Source organism: Mercenaria mercenaria, chromosome 19 (assembly GCF_021730395.1).
Source record: "Mercenaria mercenaria strain notata chromosome 19, MADL_Memer_1, whole genome shotgun sequence".
Taxonomy (NCBI): Eukaryota; Metazoa; Mollusca; class Bivalvia; order Venerida; family Veneridae; genus Mercenaria; species Mercenaria mercenaria.
In genome coordinates this window covers 307,266-332,971 of record NC_069379.1, presented here as the reverse complement: position 1 = coordinate 332,971, position 25,706 = coordinate 307,266, and the positions used below count along the sequence as shown (strand labels likewise).

At 33.4% G+C, this 25,706-nt stretch overlaps 2 protein-coding genes across 2 annotated transcripts in view; both read right to left on the bottom strand.

Moving 5' to 3' along the window:
* Positions 1 to 11,967, bottom strand: part of LOC123542581 (uncharacterized) — a 17,559-nt gene extending 5,592 nt beyond the window's left edge. The window contains exons 1-7 of the mRNA XM_053531864.1: positions 11,619 to 11,967; positions 10,242 to 10,454; positions 8,182 to 8,359; positions 5,943 to 6,245; positions 2,565 to 2,738; positions 519 to 695; positions 198 to 401 (exon numbers count right to left, since the gene is read on the bottom strand). Coding sequence (XP_053387839.1) covers positions 198 to 401; positions 519 to 695; positions 2,565 to 2,738; positions 5,943 to 6,245; positions 8,182 to 8,359; positions 10,242 to 10,454; positions 11,619 to 11,729 — 1,360 coding nt within the window. The 5' untranslated portion in view covers positions 11,730 to 11,967. The remainder of the gene's footprint in view (positions 1 to 197; positions 402 to 518; positions 696 to 2,564; positions 2,739 to 5,942; positions 6,246 to 8,181; positions 8,360 to 10,241; positions 10,455 to 11,618) is intronic.
* On the bottom strand, positions 11,845 to 25,706 carry LOC128551267 (uncharacterized protein K03H1.5-like). The gene is made up of 5 exons (XM_053532022.1): positions 25,527 to 25,706; positions 18,805 to 19,003; positions 18,018 to 18,193; positions 12,760 to 12,850; positions 11,845 to 11,926 (listed from the first exon to the last, which is right to left on the bottom strand). Exons 1-5 carry the CDS (start codon positions 25,618 to 25,620, stop codon positions 11,845 to 11,847), a joined length of 642 nt encoding a protein of 213 aa, XP_053387997.1. The 5' UTR covers positions 25,621 to 25,706.

Below are 25,706 nucleotides of genomic sequence, written 5' to 3'. Positions count from 1 at the left end.
AAATTTTCATGTCGACCATAATCTAGCTAAATAATATCACCTATAAACTTTGCTATAATTGTTTTTTTTCTATTATAAGTTAGAAATGAATAACCAGTATCAATATTTGTTATAATAACTTGTCTGTAGTATTGCAACAAACAAGTGTCGTTATTGTAATTTCTATCGTACTTTGAACGTGAAATAGATTTACATACCTATACAGGTTTGTATTTGTGGAGTCATCACCTGATCCATTCCTTTTGGACAAGGGGCACATGGCCAGCTGGGTAATAACTGGTAGGCCGTTGCATTGCAATTATTCAGGTAGCAGGTAACTTTTGGACATGAGTCTATTAATTCTTCGCAGTATAATCCCTCAGCATATGCCGGACAGATACATAATGCTTTGTTTACATTATCTGAAATGACGTATTTGAGTTATTCTCAAAGCGCAATGTCCACTTTATATGACTTTTTCTATCATAAGAGTAAAAGTTAACAATGGCATACAGAAAGTTTAAGAAAACACACAGTACCTGTTGAATTGAAATTCAACGCATCAAAAGAACATTGCCCAGGTTCCTTGCATCCACAGTAATTGATAGAGATTCCAAAGTTTGCGGTAGCATTGAATTTGTCATATGCAGTAAATGTAATAGCTGTATCTATATACCTTAAGCCAGTGCCGATAATCCACGTAAATACTCCACCGTCTGAAATCAATGTATATCTTTTATAAAACGCACATATAACACAATGATACACGTACATGGTACATACGTCTTAAAATTTTGAATTGCGACTAACAGTACGAAGTTCACGCAATGTCTATAAAACTTAGAATTAGATTTGTAAGTTTGCCTCCAATTTTGTTAAAACTGTGGCTCTATGGTTAGCTTTCGTCTGTGTCTTTCGTCTTATCCTGGGTAAATTTGGTTTGATACTTATATTCTGAGATGTCAGTGTTTATGTATTTGAAAAACAGTATGCCAGTCGTGGAATTTGAGACTTTCTGCTGTTCAAACCTCGTATATAGTGGTATTGTGATTGTGTATCAAATGATTTTGAATGTAGTCATGACCATACGGAAGCAGATGTCATCTACGACAACATTTAGAATAAATAATCATCATTTTAAGAAACGAAATGTCAATAACTAGTCTTCGATTTGATAATTACTTGCCACAGAAATAATTGAAAATTATTAAGTCAATATGATGTTCATTGATGTCCTGGCAATGCTTGTCAGAAACCGAGTTAAATAAAAAGAATCTTTCGGGGAAATACGTGATTCTAGTACGTTATTCTTTCTTTATATATCTTTCATTGTCCTTAATTTGTTTCAATAGTACGTTTTATCATTTTCCAATTTTCCATTTCAAACAACTCTCAAATACCATCTGGATTTCCTAGACTGATACCCCCACTAAGGTTTAAATAAGTACAGGGCGTCAATTTTAGACATCTGCCAGGAGATATAGTTACTTTTCATGGTTTTAATGCTTACAATGCATGGGTCTCTACAAATATTGAAAATTTCACAGTATGGAAACATTCTTTAAAAATGTAGCAATTTGTTAATAGAATAGATAACAAGGAATTCATCTGCTGTACTTAAAAACTTTCTAATACTATTGGCATTGTGCTCATCAGACAAACTAATGTAATATCGTTTGATATGTGTTTCCCTTAATATCTAAACTCTATAGTTAATGCCTATAGATTCTGTCACTATTATAGCAAATTCGTATAGAGCGTTTGTAGACAAATGTATATTTTAATTTTGAAAACATATATCTGTCTACAACGCAATAATTTAACGTCACTAACACCATATGCCATACCTGTATAATTATCTTGTTTCAAACTTAAAGCATTTAATAAAATATATTCATAGAAGATCAGTAATAATGTATCAATAAATATTCAAACAATGAAAATTATTTTGAAATAATCATAGTGTAGGTGTTCTTTGACGACATCGTTTACATTTTACGGTCAAAAGATCGAACTTACTTCATGACGTTACAATTGTTTTATATTTTGATGATTATTAACCAGTGACATTATCCAGTAGGAAAAGTCTACAAGACTTCTTTTTCCCCCTAATCATATCTGTCCATTACTTTGAAATCATTAGTATCCGTGGATAATCGATTTTTATATATTTCGTATTTGAGTCATATGTAATAATGGCATTATAAGAAATACTACGTATCCTAACAAATAAGTGAAATTTTGTTTCATTTTATGTTCAAAAACATAAAAGGTAAGTTAGATTTCCCGAAAGCACAGAGCACCCGAAACACCCATACTGCCATCACAAATTTACCGCTTTGACTAAAACCTTGACATTTCATGTCCGCGAAATTTAATGGTTCTAGGGTATGTATTGTAAAAATGAGTCTACCACCATAGATTTTATGTCGCTAACATTTTACGTGTAAAATTACATAAGTATTTTAGCAATTATACAATTGTACTATAATTATTATTCATCTCTAAAGCAATGAGGATACAAAAATACCAGGTCAAATTTAAGAATTTACGGATAACGAGTCAAAAAGTATCTAATATGTTACCAAGTGTATACTCTTTTTCCGGCAGTTCTGTTTTGACTTCGAATTTAAGGTCATCCTTGTCCGTGTTGTCATCATAGACGTAGTTCTTTAAATCTATCGTCCAGTTTAAATCTTCTTTATATCGTACAGTGATATTTTCGGGGAAGCTCTCTGAGACATTTGGGGGATGATTATCTAAATAGAAATACACAGTGTCACAGATTTTATATGTATTGGATTTATAGAGTCTAAATTGCCAAGAGTTTAAGCTCACTGACTATGCTTTTCGTCTGTCGTACCAGGTCTGATCGTCATATGAAGAAGCCAGCAGAGAGGTTTAACCAAGTAAAAAGTTTTATATGAGCCCATCAAGTCATCAGAGGCAAACCAAAAGAAATAAAAGATCTATATATACAGTGGAGTACGATTACGTCCAAAATTATATTATGCTTTGTGACATTTTAACTTCCATTGTGGATTTAACTTCTTTGATATAACAAATGCGTTCTTCATGTCGGTCATTGCTTCATTTTAGCCAATACAAATGTTACTCATTATGCTACTAGTTTCATTTTATAATTGGAATTATTTATTCGTAGATCTACTAGAAAATTAATAGTGACCATATAACATAATCGTAATGTTCTTGGTCAGTCGATGTTTCGTTATCCCTTAAGTTGCCATGCCCAATATCTTGTCGACTAATGCACTTCAATGTACGTTATATGTTCCTTCTACCATTGTTTATACATCTGCATTGTGCAGCCGTCATTTTGCTAATCTGTCAATCTGTTGTGTAGATTCTGAACTTTTTTGTGCTTTTATTAGTCTGTGCTGGGCATTGTTTAACTTGTTATGTGCAAAGAAACAATTTATGCTGTGCATTTATTAGTTTGCAATGTTCGTGTATTAACTTATTTAATAGATAAAACAAAACAAATCTGCTTATGGACTCGTTGAAGATGTACATTCATTCCGTTGTATGTAAATACAACGGTTAGTTTTGGCATTAAACAGATATTCAACAATCAAACAAGCCCCCAAATCCATCCAGCCCATCATAAAGCAACACGCCACCAATCCGAAAAGCAGCGCCCTTAAGCTCACTAAAAGGCCAAAACAATATTCTATCCATCAACGACCCCAAAACTATTCTCTAAACTAGCCCACTAACAAAACAGTACCGGCTCTCAGCTGAATAACAACGCCAGAAAAATAAATAAATTTAATATTACTGTATTATTATTGTCTTAGATTAGTGCTCGTATGACAAGTATTTCAAGGAAAAATAGAAAAATATATGATTTCACTACTGAAATATAAACTTTGAACAACGGTATTCAAGAATAAAAAAAAATATAAAACTGATGATTTTTTTTGTATGTAAATACAACGGTTAGTTGTGGCATTAATGAAATAGTGCATTTTTAAACAAATATTCAACAATCAAACATTCCCCAAATCCATCCAACCCATCATAAAAGCAACACGCCACAAGTCCGAAAACCCCATCCCAACCTCACTAATAAGCCCAAAACAGTCTTCTATTCATCAGTGGCACCAAAAATATTCTCTCAACTAGCCCACTCCCAAAACAGAACCGGCTTTCAGCTGCGCCACAACGCCAGAAAGAGAAGTAAATTTAGTATTACTGTATTATGATTGTCTTAGATTATTGCTCGTATTGCAAGTATAACAAGCAAATATATATGATTTCACTACTGAAATATAAAATTTGTGCAACCGTTACGGTATACAAGAATAATAAATATGAAACGGCTGAATTTCAACCAATATCAGCCAGATTTAAAAGTGATTGCAGTGTCTACTAAACCAAGAAGGGGAAGTAACACCCTGTTGGAGTTTCTGAGCTCCCTCTCCCTACAAACAAGTCCTTCCAAATACATCAAACACTCAGTCTGGTAAACGCACAGAACACGACAAGTAAAACCACTTCGCAGTTGCTGACTTACATATTTACATGAGACTACGAGCGTAAAAGTGAAGGTTTGACTCGTTACCCTTCCTTGCCTACCCGCCTGCCTTACTCAAGCAATACTGTAACATCATTTTCTTACCAACTGTAATGCAGAATTTTAAAAGATAGTATCAATACAAAGGATGACGTCAATATGCGCTTAGTTAGGCAAGAAAACAACGATCTGTCATAGATTAAGATTACACGGTAATATTAAACATTACAAAAAGCCTTATGAGATACTATCTAGAGGCATTTATTATTTCATTGAATAGATTATAACAAAACGACATATGCAATTTTAGAAATTTTTGACGGATAGTATGCTAAAACAGTTCATAGAATGAGACAGTAAGACGAGTGGACGACGCATAGCGCACAAAGGGTTAGGAACTGACGAAGAACAATAAGACAATATGATTATGTTCCATGTTAAGACCCATATAGATATAAGAAGATATCATTTAAGTTATATAATAAAGAACGTAGCATATTGAATAAATAGATTATAAAGGAAGCATTGTTCTACACGAAGAACCGAAAACAACTTATTTCATTATTCTGAAGAAAGAATAATCCTCTTTTTAATTCAGAACTGGAAGTTATAAAAAGGCCATAATTCTGACAAAATACATATCAGAGTTATGGTTCCTGGTCTACACAGTCCCCTAATGATAAAAAACAAGTGTGCAAAGTTTCAAAGCTGTAGATCTTCAGAGTTTTTGAGAACAGTTGAACCTTAACAGTTTTAACCAACGCCAATTTCGACGCCGCCACCAACGCCGACAATACCTCATAGACTTTTTTTCAAAATTCGAACGAGCTAAAAAGGATATCTTAAAATATTGTGTAAATTACAATTGTACCTCCTAAAACGATAACGTACGATAAACCTCACTTTGCTTCCGTTCTTCTGGACAATCACATTCTTTATTACCTACTTATGCTTTCTTCTTCAAATCAGCGAAGATTCGAATTCGCACCACGTGAGTGTCATAGTTTTGCATTGGATACAATCGATTCCATACTGAACGGTGCGACAATTTTATTAACTAACAATAAAAGGCGTTGACAGATAAAGGTATCTGTACTGAATCCAACATCACGCGGAACTTCTATATACTTCTAATAGATGAAGTATCCGCAATCCTTTTAATACAGAGAAACTTAAGTATAGAATAAAAGATTACTTAACAGTGCCCTGCTTATTATGGCGATATATTGGAACATTTACCAATCCGAAAAAGCAACCGAGTACTTGTCCAAATGTATAGCCATGTAATAAAGAACAAGTTAAATAGGTTAAAGCATTGTCGTAAAAATATTTATTAATTTTGTGTAAATGTAAAATTTATGTTAAGGCTAATTAAAACAATAGGGACATGAACATGTATAGCAAAATAGTAATTGTAAATTCTTACGTAATGTCTCCCATATACGATGTGTCTCCTTCGCTGCAGACATTTCAGCAAGGCCTTGGTTAATGTCACCTGTTCTTGCGATAGCTAACAAGCACGGTACATTAGATGTGTTGTCCCATTTATTTATGCATGTAGTGTTGAATAGCGATATGTTTAATTTGGAATATCCTTCAAACAATGCTGTAAGGTTCCCCACTAACTCCTCTAGGAATCTCGGACGTGTATGGTGCTCGTTGTAATATGTGTAATTTCCATTTGTTATGGAATAGTTGAAATTGCTTTCCAACTCATCAGTTAGAGTCCCTGAATTTGATACATCAGCCATCGCTTACTATACATTACAATAATATCACGATTTTAGATTTTGGAAAAAAAATGATAGCTATTTTTTAAATAAGTTTTTAAAATACGGTCAATGCCATTGCTGGTACCTACTTAAATCTGGATGACATAATATTTAATGACACTAACGGAATTATGGATAATGAAAATTTAGTGTAAATTTCAACAGTGGCAAGGAATTACAAATGTTCATTTGAACATTTTAGCACGTGCAACAAGTTTTATTAATTACAGCTAGTGAACTAGACATGTATGACTTAAATTTTTAAAGTGCTTCTCATAATATATATTTGGTAACATCAACGTAACGTTATATGATCAGATATAAAAAATGTAAATTATGTAATAAAAGCTTTTGGTGTATAGGATGATGTATGGTATCAAGTTTATATATTAAGTCAACACATTCTTCTAGTAAGACCCAGTTAACTCTAAAAATATATGAACATGTTCCAATTTAAAATATTTTCTTGTTCAATCCTTTATACATTGTATCATGCTTTATCTCAATATCCAAAGAACTAAACTGTGTAACATGCCACAGGTTATATGTAAGTTAATACGCTAATCATATATTGTTCGTATATATAATCTTTTGCATACTTATATAGAAACTTTAAAATACAAACTTTTATTTGATTTAATATGCAATCAACTGCATCAAATATCCATATCTGATATGATTCAGATATTAGTTATATTTTTGCAAACGTGGTATTCGAGCCGGAAAACAAGTGACCGTAGCATTTAGCGAAAAAATATTGAACAACTCCACTTGAATTTTGTTTTGAGAGTTACATGACATGTTATTGTTGTCTGGAAAAGTAAAATGCTTGAATAATCATTAATGATTGATTTGAATAGAGCCTATATTGGTCAAAAATGAATATTTTGTAAATATGAATAGTAAACTTTAAAAAAAGATCAGTAAAAGCCTGAGGTAAATTGAAAAAAAAAATCGAGTTTCTTTTAAAGTAAAAACCAACATAATCTTACTATTTCAAAATATGTTAATGAAGCTAATGAAAAATGAAAACTATTTGCTGCTGTCATATGTGTCTCAAGGTCTGGAAATAGTTTTATGCTTTGAAATACATTTAGGAATACATTTCCATTTCACGAAGTAGAAGAAAACGTCACATATATTGCACTTTGAAAGTGGAGCAGAAAATGCGTCAGATTTATTGTCTTTTGTGAATTGATTACAATGACATTATACTAGTCTTGTGGTCTTTCAATTATGATTATTTTATTACATTAGAAGATAATAATTAGGGGCATTGAAACACAAATTGTAACCAAGAAGTGTAGAGACAACTGGTTGAAACATTGTTTGGTAACTTTGGGGTACGTGTAGAAATCCGTTAAAACAACAAAATAACACCGAGGCATAACAAAATTTCAAAATTTCACAATTTTGTCAATTCAAATTTAATCAGTTGAAACAGGTTGTTGATAAAATTCTAAATATTGGCCCATTCTAATTAAAACAAATGTTCAGTTATGACTGCATTAAAGATGTTTTTAATAATCCAATGTAAGCAATTACAGCATACACTCAGTTTTTGACATAAATCATTTGATAAAATACAATGAGTTCGTATGTCTCTATATGGTAGCGAGATGTGTTTGATGAAATATTTCTCAATGTATTGCAGTGTATTACGCTTTCATAATTCATTCATGTTTTATCTTTTAAATTGTAACCAGTTTATTTGACAAAACAACGATTTTTCTCTTAAAAATTGTGACTTTAAATACCATTTGGCAGTCTGTAACGTTATCTGTGTTCGACCTTTTTTATCTATCAATATTACAATTGAGCCGAAGCGTATTAATCATTGATTTCTGAACAACATAAATGATAAAAACATTTTAATGTATTCCTTTTACTTACATGATTCACCATAATCAAATATAACAGACACTGAAGAGTTAGCATCTACTTTAGTTCCGTTCCTAAACACAAACATTTTATCTTTCAGGTGGCCTGCTAAGCCTGTTATATTTAATTTCTCACTGTATTTGTTGACACTAATACTCAGACTTACGAATTTCCACGCAGTAAATATTATCTGAAAAAAAGAAATCGTTTATTCATATTTGCATTTTAATCGCATGGACATAAAAAATATAAGTTAAGCGTCATAAACATACTTATGATTGTTGCAAATATAATATCAATTAAATCATATCATTTATTTTTTCAACGCTTATACATACACTGAACTAGTAAATAAATGCAAATAAAACAACATTTCATGTATGACGCATAGTTAACCATAAAGAAACTTCAAATACGACACTTGCATGAGAGTTCAAGACATTTTTCACAATGAAGATACGTAACATCAGTACGTCCCATACTCATCTTAAAAACTAAAGCTGCTTTTGTGAAAAGCGCATGCCTCCCACAACTGCCTAATCATCTAAATAGGAAGTCAGTATTTATATACTGTTTATTCACTACAAATATACCTTTGAAGGGTAAAAAGGCTGATTTTGGATAATTCATGGGCCATAATTCTAAAGTGCCTCGGGCGATTTGGCAAGTTAATGAACTTGGGCGAAGAGTTATGGTCAAAACATTTGGTTCAGGTTTGGTGAAGATCAGATGAGAGCTGTTCGACTTAAAGCGCGGACATAAGTAAAAAGAATGAGTTTCGGTAATTCAAGGACCATAATTCCGAAGTGCCTGGGCCGATTTGGCTAGTTATTTTACTTGGCCGAGGTCTTATAGTCAAACACATTTTGTTAAAGTTTGGTGAAGTTTGGATTAGAAATGTTCGACTTAGTGCGCGGACAAGATTTGTAACTGACAGACACACAGACAGGAGTAAATCAATATGTCTCCCACACCACTGTGTGGTGGGAGACATAATTAGCATATTTTTCGAGTTGAAACTCCACTGCTTTTACCGAGTGGCCATGCAGAACTCATGTAAAATGGAAATTTCAAATGAATCATTTTAACACTACAAAAATGACACAACGTTGCACTGATCTGGTGGAAAACCTAACTGTTACTTTCTAAATGAAACAGAAAACAGTTGCAACTGCTACATAAGTTAAAATCACAGCTGAACATATTCTTGTAATTATCAGCGCACTATGTACTATACGTCATTTAAAAAAAAACATTCACTTTCAAATAAATTGTATTATGTCATACCTTGAGTAATTTATCTTAATAGATGTGAGTGTATTGATATTATGCTTCGTTGGACTTTAATTTGCCAATCTGATTTGAAAATATCTTAAACGTCCTAGTATATTATTAAGCATCGTAGTACAGTAGAGAAACTCCCGCTCGAACATCAATGGCTCGAGAATCAGGGCTGATTCGAACAACATACGCGGTCATGGTTAAATTTTCGTATATTCTCTATGTTAAGATCGTTTATAACTCAAGCATTGTGCTCTTGGAGTGATCTGTGATTTACTGTTCTTACAAAATGGGAATTCATCTAGTTTAAAACAAACGGTCCGTTGCAGAAGTGTGATATTAGCTGTTTCATTTCAATAAATCAACATTTGTTTGTATTATATATTATATTGTTTCATTTCAATAAATCAACATTTGTTTGTATTATATATTATATTGTTATTGTACGCTCTGATAGATGCAAATTGTTTCACCAAAATGGTCGTCCATACATTTATTGAGGCCTACTTCAAATCTTTTTAACTGTTGGCCTCAATTATCTCGAATATTAAGTGCCAGCGTAAGCAAATACACATCGGGAGCACTTCAATGTGATATTTTAATTGAAAAGAAATGAAGTGTTTGATATAGATTATCTTTCTTTAAAAATATGATTGAATATTCCCGACTGGTGGCTATTATATAGACAAATCATGTAAACAAGTAATTGGAAACGTCATCTTAACAGAAATTAACTTTTCACTGAATTATACATTAATCGCTGCACAAATAAGCATGAAATAAATGTTTACCGTATTTGCAAAGTACTTAACAGCACAGCCTTGGATGACTACTTTACCATTGCCAGCCATTACAAAGCAATGACCTTTCTCCAGTGGAATTGCACAAGGAGATATCGGTCCTTTTCGATTTGCATTACAGATTTGTGTACCGTTTCTGTAGACCTTTATATCGTTGTTATGTCTATCGAGGTGCATCTCAAAGAAATCGCCGGTTGCATAATCCTACATGATAAGGAAACAAAGTATATGTTTGATAAAAAAAAGATTAATTCATTTTTATTAAAAAATCATCTTTCTATGAAAAATGCATACGGTAATTACTCCAGGGCATATTTGTATTACAATGAGCTATTGTATTTAGAAACAGGTAAACACGCCGAGCGTCTAATTAAGGAAGACTGGAATAGTTTTGCTTAAAAATATGGAAAACGCTTTGTCAAATTTCATCTTCAAATGGATGTATATTTCTGTAGTATATGGAGTGTTTATAGATAAAATCTGTGAAAAGATCCTTTTGAAGCATAAAATGCAAAAAAGCAATATAACAGTAGACTTGGTTTGACTGAGTCCATTCGTGAGAGGTAATGGATCACGTAATGATCTGGTTGTGCACATTATGTTCAAGTATAATATAGCAGATGGAGAAATAGGCCGCCCCATAGTTGCATAGTTGAATGGGGTGCTTCTGTCACATTTCTGATGAAGGGGAGTGACCGTTGTCTGTTTCCAGTAACCCTGATCAGTTTCTTGCTTAAGTGTGAAGATTAGAATTGAACAGTAAATGCTGTAGATAACACCCCTGCAAAAACGGGAGGATAAGTCATCTGGTCGTTGAGCCTTTTGAGAGGGTTGATGTCATTCAACTGTTTCAGTTCTGCAGAATTACTAACAGAAAAGGTGTACATGGAGGGAGTTGGGTTACCCGTCATTTAACACATGGCGGCGTGATCTTCCGTAGTTAATAAACTGGTCTTAGATTTAACTAGCTCTTCTAGACCTGCAGAAAACTCTTTTTTTTCTGCGGGATAGGCGTTTCGTTGCACGCATTAACCATGTTTGTTGCAAGGCGGTACTGATGGGCATGACAGATTTACGGATAAAGAAGCAGCCCATATTTATTTGTAAGCAAACTCAATAGGACGTTAATGATCTCCTATATTCAAAGGCATGTAGCATACAGATAATATAAAAGTTGTGATATTTTAGTATTTGAGGCAATTACTGTCATGATCTTAAGATATTAACAAAATATCGTTTTATCAAACTTGTTCAGTAACACGCTTTGTTCTATAGCCTATATCAATGTTACTTAATACAAATAAACTTATATGTGAAAAGTTACGTACCGTACGTCATATAAGATTCCTATATACGTTGTACACTTACATATATTGAGAAAGCTGTGAACAGTGTATAATCAAAATTTCCAGGGTTCGTATATTCCAGTCGCACTTGTATTTCTATTTTGCTGGAAACAAAATGATCAGTTGCAAACATCAGATATGCAGTCAATATAACGTTCTTAAATTTTAAGTATAAAATTGCACATTGCAAAAGTTAAGGTATTCGAAGTTCTGAGTCATTTCAATGCTGCAATATTTGTATTTATTAATTAATCTCGTAGTTTGCGTGTTAAAATTAGTCTTGAAAATGCCTGACTAATACGTAGAGTTTTGTATAAACGCCTAAAATACCTATAAATTAAAACAATAAGAAACAGATTTATAGTAATAATCGGACTGTGTAGTGGTAATTCCTCGTAAGTGCTCGGTTTTGTAATGGTATGTGAAGCCCCTTTTATAATGGTATGTAGAATCCCTAATTAAAACTGTCATTTATCTTAAAGGATATTCAAATTGGTATATAAATAATAATGACAGTTATTTATTTTTGAACAGAAATCTGAGCAGTATCATGTTATTGAATTGCTTATAAAATTCAGGAAATTATTTCTAAATGGAAAATTAAGAGAAAAGTACTATTTTCCGGTTCGGAAGTGCATTTTGTATTATATTATAGAAGTTTCTATTTATTCAGATTTAACGCATTCATACCTATTTTAGATTTTGGTATATTGGTAAATGCACATCTATCAACCGACCAGGTATGCAATACGAAGAATAATATATTATGTTGTCTGACAATGTGTTTCATCAAAATATAACGGAACGTTATATTTCAAAAGTTTAAGCAATTTTCGCATGCTAGAAAGAGTGTTAGACAACTGCATAACAGTTGTTACAGAATAACATTGAGATGTTTTCAATACGAAGTATGGAACAAAATAAATGTACAAGTATACAGAAGAATCAAGGTCATTTTCTTCCGGCAAATAATTATTTTTTGACAAACGAGAACATTCTAAGACTAAATCAAACTCACAATTGTTGCATTCTAGTTAACACTATATAACGCATTTTGTTAACGTAAGCATGGACATTGCTGGCTGCCGGCACTTGTCAGATTTATAGTCTGTAATTATTTGCATTATCTGGTAGACTAGTCGTACATTTTTAAGAAAACCTACCTCGTTTTTAAGAAGACATATTCACCATGACCATTAAAGTCGAATTCAGCACCATCTATTGTTTCAATATGCGGATCACCAAAAGACGTGACTATAGCAAAGGACGTTTTAAGAAGATGATGATAAATTGTGGTAAAAAAGAAAATATTGATTAACCCTTACCATGCTGAACACGATTGATTCTGCCTTTGCGATCACTGTAGATCATGATCAGCCTGTATATCCGTGCAGTCTGATCATGATCTGCACTGTCCGCTATTCAGCCAGTATCTTTTTGGTAAATACCCCATTTAACAGTTAATGGTACTGTCCAAATTGGAAGATGGACACGTTCATTATAGAAATTTAGCAGGGTAAGGGTTAAACATGAAACGAGATATAATTCTTCGTTTTCATAGCACACTTTAAACCCCCAACTGCCATATAAAAGCCACAAGATGGTGCCGGGGCAGGTTTTTATATAAATTATGCATGTTTCACATCAGAGAGCCCTTTTTCAAAATTTTAAATAAACCACAGAATAAAAAGTTATGAAAAATTGCATAAATACACATTGAAATATTCTTTATCAATTGGTGTTTTTATTTTTTAAAACAAAAATTGTTGAAGTATAGTTTCAAAAAATTATTTAAACCTAACTGCCAAAAATTTGAATTTGCCGGGAGGAGCTAATGAGGTCATGAACCCTAGAGGAACAGAGAATGTAAACAATTCCCACGTGGTTAATTTTATCAACAAACCTGATCGTCAGAAGGCTTCGTATCAATGGAATTAACACCAAGCTAGAGTGCATTGCAAAACTTCTCCAGAAAGTAATTTTGAATTTTTAAACCAAATAGAATATCATAGTCATTTCTACAGTTATATTTTTATATGTCATATCATAAAAATGTTTTAAAGAAATAGGGAACTACTAATTACAGACATACAGTGATAAATATAATTTCAAATAGCTTATCATTTTTATTAGTCCTTATCACAGCAGCACTTGCTAATTTGTGTGTATTGTTCTGCATCCCAGACTTGAAGTTTATTATTTCTACATTTATTGCTAGGTTATCTCAATTAATGGACCAGCCAGCAATGATAATATTAGTTAAATGAATGTTTGATTTTGAGTTTCATTGTTAAATTTACATAAACAAGATTAAAAATCAGGAATGCTAGTCTTGACTCAATATTTCATAGGACTGATACTGATATGGATGCACAATATGGATAATAATAGTTGTTTACCATCAAAACATGCAAACTAGTTCAAATTTCTTCTTCAACTGACCATTGTTTACATCTGCCTGTGAATCATTTAAAGTGAGCTATTTTTAGCTAACAGACAGCCTAGAGTAGCATTGTTATTTGATAGGCTCCTCCTACAAAACTTACTGCCAGGGTAGTAAAAGTTGGGGCTTTAACTTAGTTTAAAACGCAGATCTTTGAACATTTCGTGGACAACCACTGGAAAAGTATTATGTTTGTGGTATATCATTTGGTGGAAAAGTATATGTTTTTGGTATATTATTAGGTTATTTAACATTGTTCTGTACACTACGGAGATATATTTGGACGAGTACCCATCTAGCCGCTAGGCTCGTCCAATATGGTTTTCCCAGCTAGGTACGAGTCCAAATATATTTCGTATTGTACAGTTCAATGTTAAATAACCTTTTTATCTATATCTATTTTATTTTAGTTTAAATTAAAAAAGATTCACTGAATATTGTATTTCCGCCTTCCTGATTTCAAGACGCATACTCAAACTCTGTACATAGAGCGCCTACTTCACCCGATTTACATTTGGAACATTTTCACGCGTTTCAGGCTTTATCGTATGTTTAACATGGGATTGTTTGAACCTTCCAAATACAGAAAAAATATAGGATTTTGTACGCACGTGCGTCCAATAAGGTAATATATTGTACGGTCACGTGTTGCGAATGAACGTTCACGATAGATAAAATAGATATGGAATAAATTAAGTTATTCACGCAAATATTCATATATTTCAGTATCAGTACGACTTAACATACTTTTGACACATACACTGATATAAGTTGTAAATTATCTAAACGTGTTATGTAGCGACATCTGTTTTTGCTATTGTTAAATGTATGTACCTGTCTAGTTTTAAAAGTATAATGATATAAATAACAGTTACTGTAGCGTTTAGAGAAGTTTGTAGAGGACTTAAGGTACTTCCGCAAATTGAAATTAGAAATTCATGTGAAAAATCAGAATCCTCGAAATAGCTTTCGAAATGCAAGGACACAAAAAATATATGATAAAACTTGAAAAGATATATCTGTAGGTAAACTTGCGAGCATGAAAGTTACGTTGAACCCTATATCCACAGTGCTTTGAAAGAAAATGAGTGAACATTTTTGGTGCAAAATTTTAGTATCGTATGCATCCTAAATTGATATAAAATATTTATTTTCAAATCAAAGAAATGCCAAAATAGCGCTATTTTCTCAAGAAAATGTCGTTAAACATTCATATGTGCAAAACACGTGCACAGTTTTTCTAAAATATTTCGCCGCCATGTTTATTTCAAGAAATAAAATATATGATTGTTCTTTTACCTCAGATTTCCTTACTGAAATTTATATGCCTCCTTATCAATGGTTAGAGATATCCATTTAGTATAGTTTTGCACTGTCCGATCTCCTTAATCTGTTACCGATCCTTTACATTTAAAGAATAAACGCAATGTATAATGATAGTTTTTCGCTTTACACACCTCCCTTGGACAAGAAAGCCGTTTCACTTAAAATTTGTAAGCATCCGCTGACAAAATATTGATGAAAGATCGAGAATTTTATTAAAAACAAGTTCAATTTCAATCATTTTCGAAAACTGGAAATATTGCACATTGTGTTGAATTTATAAATAAAACAAAAATCCCCCAAATAAGCCATTTTAGAACTTTTCCGGGAATTATACGTTTCAGCCGAACAACGCATTTCAAGATGACACAAAACTGATTTCTCTTTGTAAACAATGTCAAAGTTCACCTGAGGAACATTGCTGGAAAAGTAAAAGTGCTTACTTGTTTCAGTTTTACGTCCTGTAGAAAACAATCAACTTTCAACTTTAAATGCATATATGTTCTATGATTATTCCAATATAAAAAACCGTCCGATCTTTTCCGTGAGAAATAAAACGAAGCAAATTTAACTATTTGTTTACACTTCAACCATGTGAAATTAAAGGCATGTACTATCACGAGACTCCCGTGCATTTTGAACCTCGTGGTGAATAAATTGAATTTACTTTAAAGTATGGTGTCTCAGCTGAGCCAGTTATTTGTTAATTTCAGAGAACATAAAATAAAGAAGTGTTTATGAGATTATGCATATGTACGAATATATACTAGTTTACTTTATATTAACGATGATAGAAAACAAGTGTGCACTCGGCAAATAGCAAGTCTATTATTTTCAGGTGTATACTGAACACTGATCCCAATGTTCGTAATTTTCAGATAAAGAAGTCGTTATCCTTGGTTTTGGTCACAATAGCCTAAATAGTTTTCCCTATATAATCTATATAAAACTGACCCTTTTCAAAGAGCTACCAAACATAGCTAGACCCATTTCAGAGAACAAATCCTTACCTCATTTTAAAGAGTCATGATAAAACTGATATAAAATGAAGAGAAAAGTAGGGGTCATGTATCTTCTAAGAGAGATTTCTCTGGTCACATTTGCTTACTGTAAACTGACATCAAAATCACACTGCTGTAACCTGGAAGTACTACTCATACTAAAATTGAGCTTGACTTCACCAAATACAACTTGCTCTCCCATTTTTCCTACCAAAATGTCAACAATACATCCACAATGAAATTTAAACAGAAACTAGCCTCAATTTAGACCTCTGTTGCCATGCCAAGTGAAAAATTAGTGTTCAAATACCGGGCAGCCATTACGCGACTAGACCAGATGGCTCTCACGCTGGTTCCTTTGGTTAAGTTAGGCCTTTTGTAGACATTCTTACTGGACCGCTGCTTCCGCTGTCAACACCGCAGTAACCACTAATGTAAAGTCAGTGTCCATTTCTATGCCGAAATTTCAATACACATTTATTGTAGGGATAATACAGGCTTTTTGTGTTTGTATTAACGTCAGCAGAAGCCCGCGGGATTGTTTGTGACCGAGACCGAAGGTCGCTATTCTTGCATAAATATATATTTGACGACGATTTATGTATTGTTTCATATGTGATGACTCGACGATTCCGGTACATTTTTACTTACCATTCCAGTTGTTCTTGGAAACGGTAAACATGTTTTAAATATCCGTATCCAGGGCCCGGAAATAAACATCACTATCAAAAGCACATCCTGAAGGTTTTTAAGCGATTTTTTATCTCTCATCATTACAATATAAAATTACCGATAATTTTTCATATCAGTTCACAATTTGGTGGACTCGATCACAACTTTAAGAATAATAATTTTACATTCGAGTTATATTGGAGTACGGATGAGTACGAACGTAGTGTCATGTTTCCAAGCTGTTTATATAATTTCTTCGAGAAATTAGATACAAACATACTGACTGATACTTATCAAAATCATAAATATAATACCTAAAAACAAAGAATCGTACAGGTAAACACGCAATTCTTTAAAATTTTGGATCGTTGCAAATCTTGTTCACTATAAGTCTGAGATTTCTCTTACAATTTTAGGCAGTTTGGTACACCATACATAGAAAAATCATTGTCCGCACATTGCACTACTTTTATGTATGCTGAAAATAGCAATATGTACAGATTTATTTTCGTTTTAATACATGAGGTGGTCAGATTTGAAAACAGATTTTGTACTAAGTTTAGTTCTATTCGGTAAGACAATTCTTCTATGCACTAATTGATACTTTGAACTAACTTTTGCCATTTATGAAATTTTAATATTAAGTATTTTGAAAGGATTTATAAATCTAACCAAAAATTTGGAAAAATACAGGTAAAATATCTTCTTTGTTTACTTCCAAATTTTAGTTTTACTTTTTATACAGCTACTTTTACTTCAGATCTTGCAAACTGAGCTGTTTTTGTACTCTGGAACAGCTGCATTTGAAAGCTTTTGTTCATTATATTTTTACACCTCAAATGAAGGTCACTCTAAATTCAAGATGGCGGAAGTACCTTAAATTGTTTTGTTACCAGAGTTGAATTTCGAATTTCGGTCGCAAATGTTTGCAAGGTGCTTCCATTGAAAAAAAAATCAAAAATATTAAAGAAATGATACATACCCAGTGTAGAAGACTGATAAGCACTGCAGTCATAAGAGGGATTGATGTCATAAAATATGCCACACGTTGTCTCCTGGAGACAACAGCTTCTTTGTATTTCAGACATGTTTTTCCAGAATGATTCAAACGTCAAATAACCGCCTTGTGGAGGCCCGATTTGTAACATGCCATCAGCTCTGGATTTGAGAAAAGGAGCACGAAATCATCTTTACTTTAATGTAATTTACAGTAATGTCATTTTTTTTATAGTTTTAATAGTCAAATGTAACGTAACTGTAATTGTGACATACGTGTCTGTTAAATCGGAAAATAATTGAATGAGTAAAATAACACGTTTTAACAGTTTAGAAGCAACAAATTTTCAAAGAGATACATTACAGAGGCCACTAAGTTTAACTGTGAAGTAGTTTTGTGATCTTGTATTTGTTTTTGTTGTCAAAAACACAAAATCCTTAACACATTTTTGCTGAAAATATCAGGTTTTATGTTATCTTAGATCTGCTGAAGTGAAAAAGTTTATTATATTTAGACACTGCAATGACATCTAGCTACGAAAAGTTTGTATTTAGTGGTTATTGTCACTGTATATTTCACGGTGATATAGTTCTGACAAGTGGTTTGCGAGCAATCTGTGACATTAACAGGTCCAAAGTCTTACGATCAATAGCAAAAGCCACAAAAAAGACTAACAATAATATTTGTCTGTTTATAAACTTGCAGTCTAAGACATGGGTAATGAACTCATCTATTATAGCAATATATCAGAGAAAGTAACAAGTGATCAAACCTATAACAGCACATCTGTTTAACATCGTCTTCGAAGAACCATTGCCGATAACAGTGTCCTATTTTTTCAAAGGAATAATCAAGAATGATCTGCTTTTCTGAACAGGCACACGGCACCACCGACTTCAGCTTTGATTTAATTATATTCCTCACGCCGTCGTCAGCTGTAAATTGTCGACACACGTTTCGGCTTTCCAGATCTAATAAAGAAGACATACAAGGATTTACAAAATACAGTGTATGAACTCATATGATTATTAAAAATTCAATCTATACATATTCTTTAATTTGCATAAGTCGCTCTTTATATTTACATGTACACAGGATTTGATTATGGTCCCATTTACAGCTGATCAATATACATTGAGCCAATTTTTAAAACGCCTGATTGAAGACAGAATTAACTTCTGCTTAGGACGGACTGCTTTGATTCTAGAGGTTTTTGTTAAGGCTAAAGTGGTTTTAAACCAATAATAATTGCCCTGAACGTACCAAACGGTAATCACGAAGGTTTGAAACAAGTATGTTTCAGGATGTAAATTTTTTGTAACACCGATTTGAAAATATTGGTCCTCTTGTCAATTCCTTACAACTTTTGATTAAATTAATTATAGCTGTAGATTTATCTATGTTCAATCAAGGGGAAAATAAGATAAAAAGATCCATGTCTGAGTTCCATAAATATCAATTGCTGCTTGTGATATTTTTAATTACTTTACACTATTTTCAAAATTTACCCGAAGAAAGACTAAAGCGCTGACTTTTATCATTTCATTGACGGGCCCAGCAACATTTATGCTACACCGTTTGACGGCTACCAAGCATTTTCCTAGGTTTTCCGTATACATAACGTTATGCCGTCACTTCAGGATAGACAAGCGTGTACCTTAATTACAAACTTTACGTTCCCTTGATACGCTTTAGTATAGATTGTTTCAGTATTAAGGACATAATTTTAACCTATTCGTCTAAGATTGTTAATTTAACACTTACGTTTTTGTCATCTAAATACAACTTTACGGTTGTGCTTTATAAATAAAACATATGCCTTCTTTAAATCATGGGTAGACATACCTCAATATTGCAATGACGTGCGCAACATACTGCCAAGATACCACTGCCATCAAGTTCACAAACAGTACAAGTCATTTGTTTGAAACATGCAACTAGGCTGCTTATCGATTCATTCAGTCCGCTTTTATTTGCTTTAATTTTATCATTGCTCGTGATTTTCCTTGTTTGTTTAGCAGGACACCTGACTATGTTTTATCACATAAAGAATTTAAAAAACTACTCTTATTTCTTTGACAACAACCGACTTGTGACATTCTGAAGAGCACATCAATATATTTGTAAGTATGGTGGCTTATAAAGGACAAGTTGAATTCTCGCATGTGTGTGTGCGTGACTTACGTTCCTCATTTTTGTGTCGTCCTGCCACGCACGACAATGTTCCATAACGAAATCCTTGAAGTTTTGTTGTGACTTCTCGCACGAGTGCAAGTGCAGCAATCCAAATTATTGAATACAACAGCACGAAATATGCAATAAGAAGTCGTACTGGAGCAAGTGCCAAGACGAAATAAAATGTTTTCTTGTCACGCACAGGCCCGTGCGCACGCCACATCAACGCACTTTACTTTCGTTCTTAGACTAATACGTGTGTTTTCTACTGTAACAACGGATTTGCAATATTTTTACTTTCACTTTCAAAACAGCAGTTTTATGTATTTTGATACCAAATAACTTGGCCTAAACGTATGTTTGTTTGACGGGTTTTTTTTTCAGAAGGTTTCCCCTAACTGAAAATATCTCGCAGTCTTTAAATTTCGAAAACGCCCTTCTATTAAATTAATGTGAAAGGCATAACACCGTTTAATCTAAAATGATCCTTAATCAGTTTATCATTAGCGTGACATTGTGTCATTGAATATGGGAAAAAAAGCACACGAACAGGGGCCTGTTTCATAACTTTGATTATTATGTACATATTTTTAACAAATTTCTTTTATACATTAACTCGTGTCGTTTCTATCTCTGTGCGTGATGACTGAGTCAATTCGTTTCACGCAGCTCGGTATACGCCGGTCACGTAAGCGACAAGAAAATGATTCTCGCCTGTTTAAGAAGAAACGAACGATCCGGCGTACGCCGGCCACGTGTTACATAATAAAAATTATGAAAAGTAACAAACATCTAATTTTTTATGACTTTCTGTTGTGACCTGTTTCAAATAAGCTGACTTTTTTTTGGCAGTATATTCCTTCCTTTACTGGTATTAAACAAATTTCTACATGTTTGTCAGAATATATATCACGGAAATATAGTATTTGCCGAGTAGCCTATCTCGCAAGATCGACTCTTATCGGGCTGTGCCGGGGAGCCATACAAATGACAAGCTGGATGACAGCTGCCATACGGCTTACGCCTTAGATAGGAAACGAAATGGCCCACTAGTATTCATCACGCTCCAGTAATTCTGTTATGTCATTAAAAATCGTGGAAGATAACCTATTATTGCATACCAGACGGGACTTCTCGTGCTGTAAATGAGGTATGATGAACTACATATATGCAGACGATTTATGCAGTAATTTATATTTTACTTACATAAAACGGAATAAAATACCTTGCCAGTTCCTCTTTGGTCCCGATAGTATATTTTGCGAAAAAATACGTTATTTTGTAAACAATAGTCATAACATTACGCTGCATCTGATAAAATCAAACTTGAACTAAGAAATAATATATCCCAAACATTGATTTGTCATTAGATAAAATCATTGTTTGGAGTTTAGATGCGAAGGAATTACATCAGTAGGACTTTGCCGTGATATAATAATACGCATCCAAAGGACAATGATTTCATTCATGAGCAAATCACTGTTTGAGGTATAATATTTTGATTCTAAAACGTTATCAAGGATTAATATGAACGTCCTTGACGCTATCCATCAAATATTTTGTCTGATATCTGTTGATTTCTTTTCCAGCGGGCCGTTATGCCGTCTAACGCCATGACGTAATATTTGTAACGTCAAATAATGAATTGTTGAATAATAACACAAGGTTTTCAGCCTTCTTTGTTTAATAGAAAAACAAATCAGATCGTATTAGAATTGGCTTTGAAACGGCATGACGTCTTTCCTGGTTATGGACGTTCTTTACCCATGCTTTGTTTAAATACGCTGCCATAAGATAGTTCTAAAAAGAAAGTCGTTCGTCGATTGACTTTATTCTTTGTACTTTTTTCTTGAATATTGTATGGAAGAAAAAGATTCTATCACTAGTTGTATGTGTAGATGAGAATATCCGACTCTCAGGTAACAGCCTTGTTACCAAATAAACAGCTGGATATCCTCATCTGCACATACAACCAGTGAAAGAATTTTATAATGTACAATGAGATACAATTTGTAACTGTTGATTACACAGGTAACAAATAAGACTTTTCAAGACTAGCATCAAAAATATTTTTGTCGTCATTATCAACTGTAGTAGAAAAACTTGTTAAGCCATCGAAGTGATTGTTCAATACAAGACTGAGATCATATGTAGTAATATATTAAAAATAGATGGATATCTAATACGCAGTGCAATGTTGTGATTATCGTTATTACCAATAGCAGAATTGTTAATTAAGAAATAATAAGTTCCTAATCGTGGTTTATCGTAGAATAACCCACGTTTTGAGTTCTTATGCGAAAGAATATATCCCGAAGGTTTGTGATATATTGATTCGCATTAGAACGAAAAACTCGGGTTATTCTACGATTAATCACACTTGTTATTTCGATTCTAACACAGAATACTAGTACAATGTTGGAAAACATGGTAACTACTTTTTATGACCGTGCTACGCACCCGATCGGATGACGTAATTGTACGCGCGTGGGTTATTGCAGAATAACCCGAGATAGAATTTGCTCTACATGTATGTAGGTTATTCGCTGGTCGTGTTAAAATACAGATTAAGAGAACATTTCGATAATAAAAACGCTGTTACACAGTTGTTACTTCAAATTATGGACTATATGAAAGTACACCATGAAATTAGTACATTTACTAGTATCATGTGAAAAGCATTTATGATAAAATGTAACAGGTTTTATGCGACTCAGTTCCTACTTAAATGAATCTTATTAACAATTCGTTGAACACTTTTCATCTCAATTCTAACATCGTGTCTAGAGTCAGTGTCGTGAAAAGAGACCTTAAAGACATGATATGTCCAAATTTCATGATTAAACATATTAACAATTGCTGATCAATATCTTTGCAAACATAAACTTAACATGCTACTTGATATGAAATGTAATTGTAGTTGCAGCACTGCACACTAAATATAATTGATAAGGATTATCTGTACTATATGAACATCTAATCATGGTAAAATATGACCGCAGTCCATCTTTAAGTTTATTATAAGTACTAATTTATACTAATTTAAAGGATTCATTAGTCCCAGAATTTGTGTTACCTGGGATGAGGCAATACAAATAGACTGTTTTCATAATGAATGCAACAGAGTGCTACAACGACACAGTGTTACTGTCTTGGATATGTAGTGTTTTAATTTGTTAATACTCCAGTCACACATACGGCGCGGATAGCTACATCTAGCCACGGATAGAAACGTAGTAATCCGTATCGATCCGTACCTGAGCCGTACCTTAAAGTAGTAATTCGTATCAGTTCGTACCAATCCGTACGGCTCAGGTACGGATCGATACGGACTACTACGTTTCTATCCGTAGCTAGACGTAGCTATCCGCGCCGTATGTGTGACTGGGGTATAACAGACATAAATCTACTTCTTCGGTTCATGTTTATCATTCCGATATCTTGTCGTCAAGTATTTATCTTGTTAGCATAAGATAATATTTATTTTATATATTAATAATTCGACTACATATCAGATTTTTAACATTGTTATGAACTGATTGAGAGCGGTCTTTTTCCGCTTAGAGATAAAACGATGAAATAGTAACGTGATTATATGTGCAAAGTCTATTTTGATAGAATTTGATAAACAAATGTTAGAAAAATTTGAATTGAAATACAGCTTTATAATAAGATATGCTCGAATTCAGCATGGAAAATAATATTACTGCATACTTGATATCTAAATGGGACAGGGTGTAGTCTAAAAGGGATAGAATAGAAAAGGTAGAAACTTCACAGGTCGCTCAACACAACAAAAACGAAAACGTTGCAGGCTCGGTTTGATTGAGCATGTTCATGGACGGTAGTGGAAATGCATGCTACCGTCCACGCCCTCTAGCCCCGGGTTAAGAAGAACTCAACATTTACACAGGCTAAAAGTACAAAAAGCAATTTAGAGACGTCGACAGGTGTATTCAAACGACGGAGAACATGGAACCTTCAATGATTCACGGGTTGTGGCGTATAATTCCTTGAAAAGCGGCGTTTGGTCCCCAGATAAAGTAATGGGTTTGCCCCAAACGAGAAAACAATGGGCAGAACTAAACAAACTGGAATTAAGAAAGGGGATCTGAGGTTATGGACCATGCATATCACAGGAACTGTCAAAAGACAAAATTAGAAAGCAGGCACCGTATCCAAGGGGTGATTATACAATAACCAAGGCTATGAAAGCGGGAGTAATGGAACCACCAACTTGAAGGCCGAAATGGTAATTCTGAAAAACTAAACAGTACCAATAACACGACATAAAAGTTGTGCTGAACGATCTGAGAAGATCGAAATATAACAGCCCTGATTGAATGTACGGGGAAACTTTTACGGCCGCCACACGGCACAAAAAAAGCTGCTGTGATAATAAAATGGAAAAGTAGAAATAGAGTTCTGGAACACAGTTTTAGGTGTTATTGCGTATGAATGGCTGCCTTGTTTAATGTTTATATTCATATCCTACCTGCGTTTTCGGTTTTAAAGATTGCTTTGTTACAAATTAACAAGAGTATCAAGTACTTTACGTACCATGCCTTCTGTTATCATTAGATATGTTAGGGATTCAGCAGACAAACATGACTCTGAAACATGGTCAGGTTAAGAGTAAGGATAGTTGCACTGTATTTCAGATAAAGCTTCCTATTTGTCTTTCTGCCACTGGCCGTTCCATGGATGTGGCCAACTGTGTTCCTTTATTTGTATGTTCTATCATTTTTCTCGCGCGCACGTTTCATGCGTTCGTATGTGCGTGCGTGCGTACGGGCGTGCGTCCGTGTTTGTGCTAGTTGTATTGCGGTTTTGAGAGGCTCCGTTGTTTGGAACGTGACTTTTCCTGTTTTCCCTGTTGGATATTTATCTTTTTTATTCCATTGTTGAACAAGTGTCACAAGTGTGAATAAAAGGGTGAACTGTTTTTTTCAAAAGCAAGAATAGAGCTATTAAAAAGGTTTAAATTACAACATATTATTGGTCAACCCATTCATTTTTGTGGCTCCTATCAATTGATCTTAACATAATGTCACCAGTGTATTATTTGATAATTCATAGATACATAATAACTGTCATCAATAAAAGTAAACCGAATACACAAAATTAATGTACTTAATGTAACTCTACAATCTTCATAATTGTTCTTTTTTTCTAATGTATTAGTGATCTTCTGTATATTCATTTAATATACTAGTAGGAGGTATAAACAACATAACATAATCCAACATTAGCGTGAAACATATGATTCTATATAACGTCTTAACGTAGGGCATGGCTCAACTATAAAGATCATCTTACCTAATTTAAAAGTAGTAACGCCTAATGCTATACCAGTCAGCAATACAACTGTCAAGTGTCCTACTGCGTTCGTTTTAATATCCATCTTTGCCATATATCTTACTACACGTACGTCAAATGTTATAAATATGAATACAGAGCTATAACATGCACTATGGATTAAAATGGCATGTCCATAAG

What these genes read in the sequence shown, in the direction of transcription:
- LOC128551267 (XM_053532022.1), bottom strand. Translation starts at nt 25,620, where the DNA reads ATGGCAAAGATGGATATTAAAACGAACGCAGTAGGACACTTGACAGTT. An exon ending in AAACAGATGTGCTGTTATAG is followed by an intron (nt 18,194 to 18,804) that starts GTTTGATCACTT and finishes TCTCAAATCCAG; the next exon opens with AGCTGATGGCATGTTACAAA. An exon ending in TTATCAGTCTTCTACACTGG is followed by an intron (nt 12,851 to 18,017) that starts GTATGTATCATT and finishes CCTTTGCTATAG; the next exon opens with TCACGTCTTTTGGTGATCCG.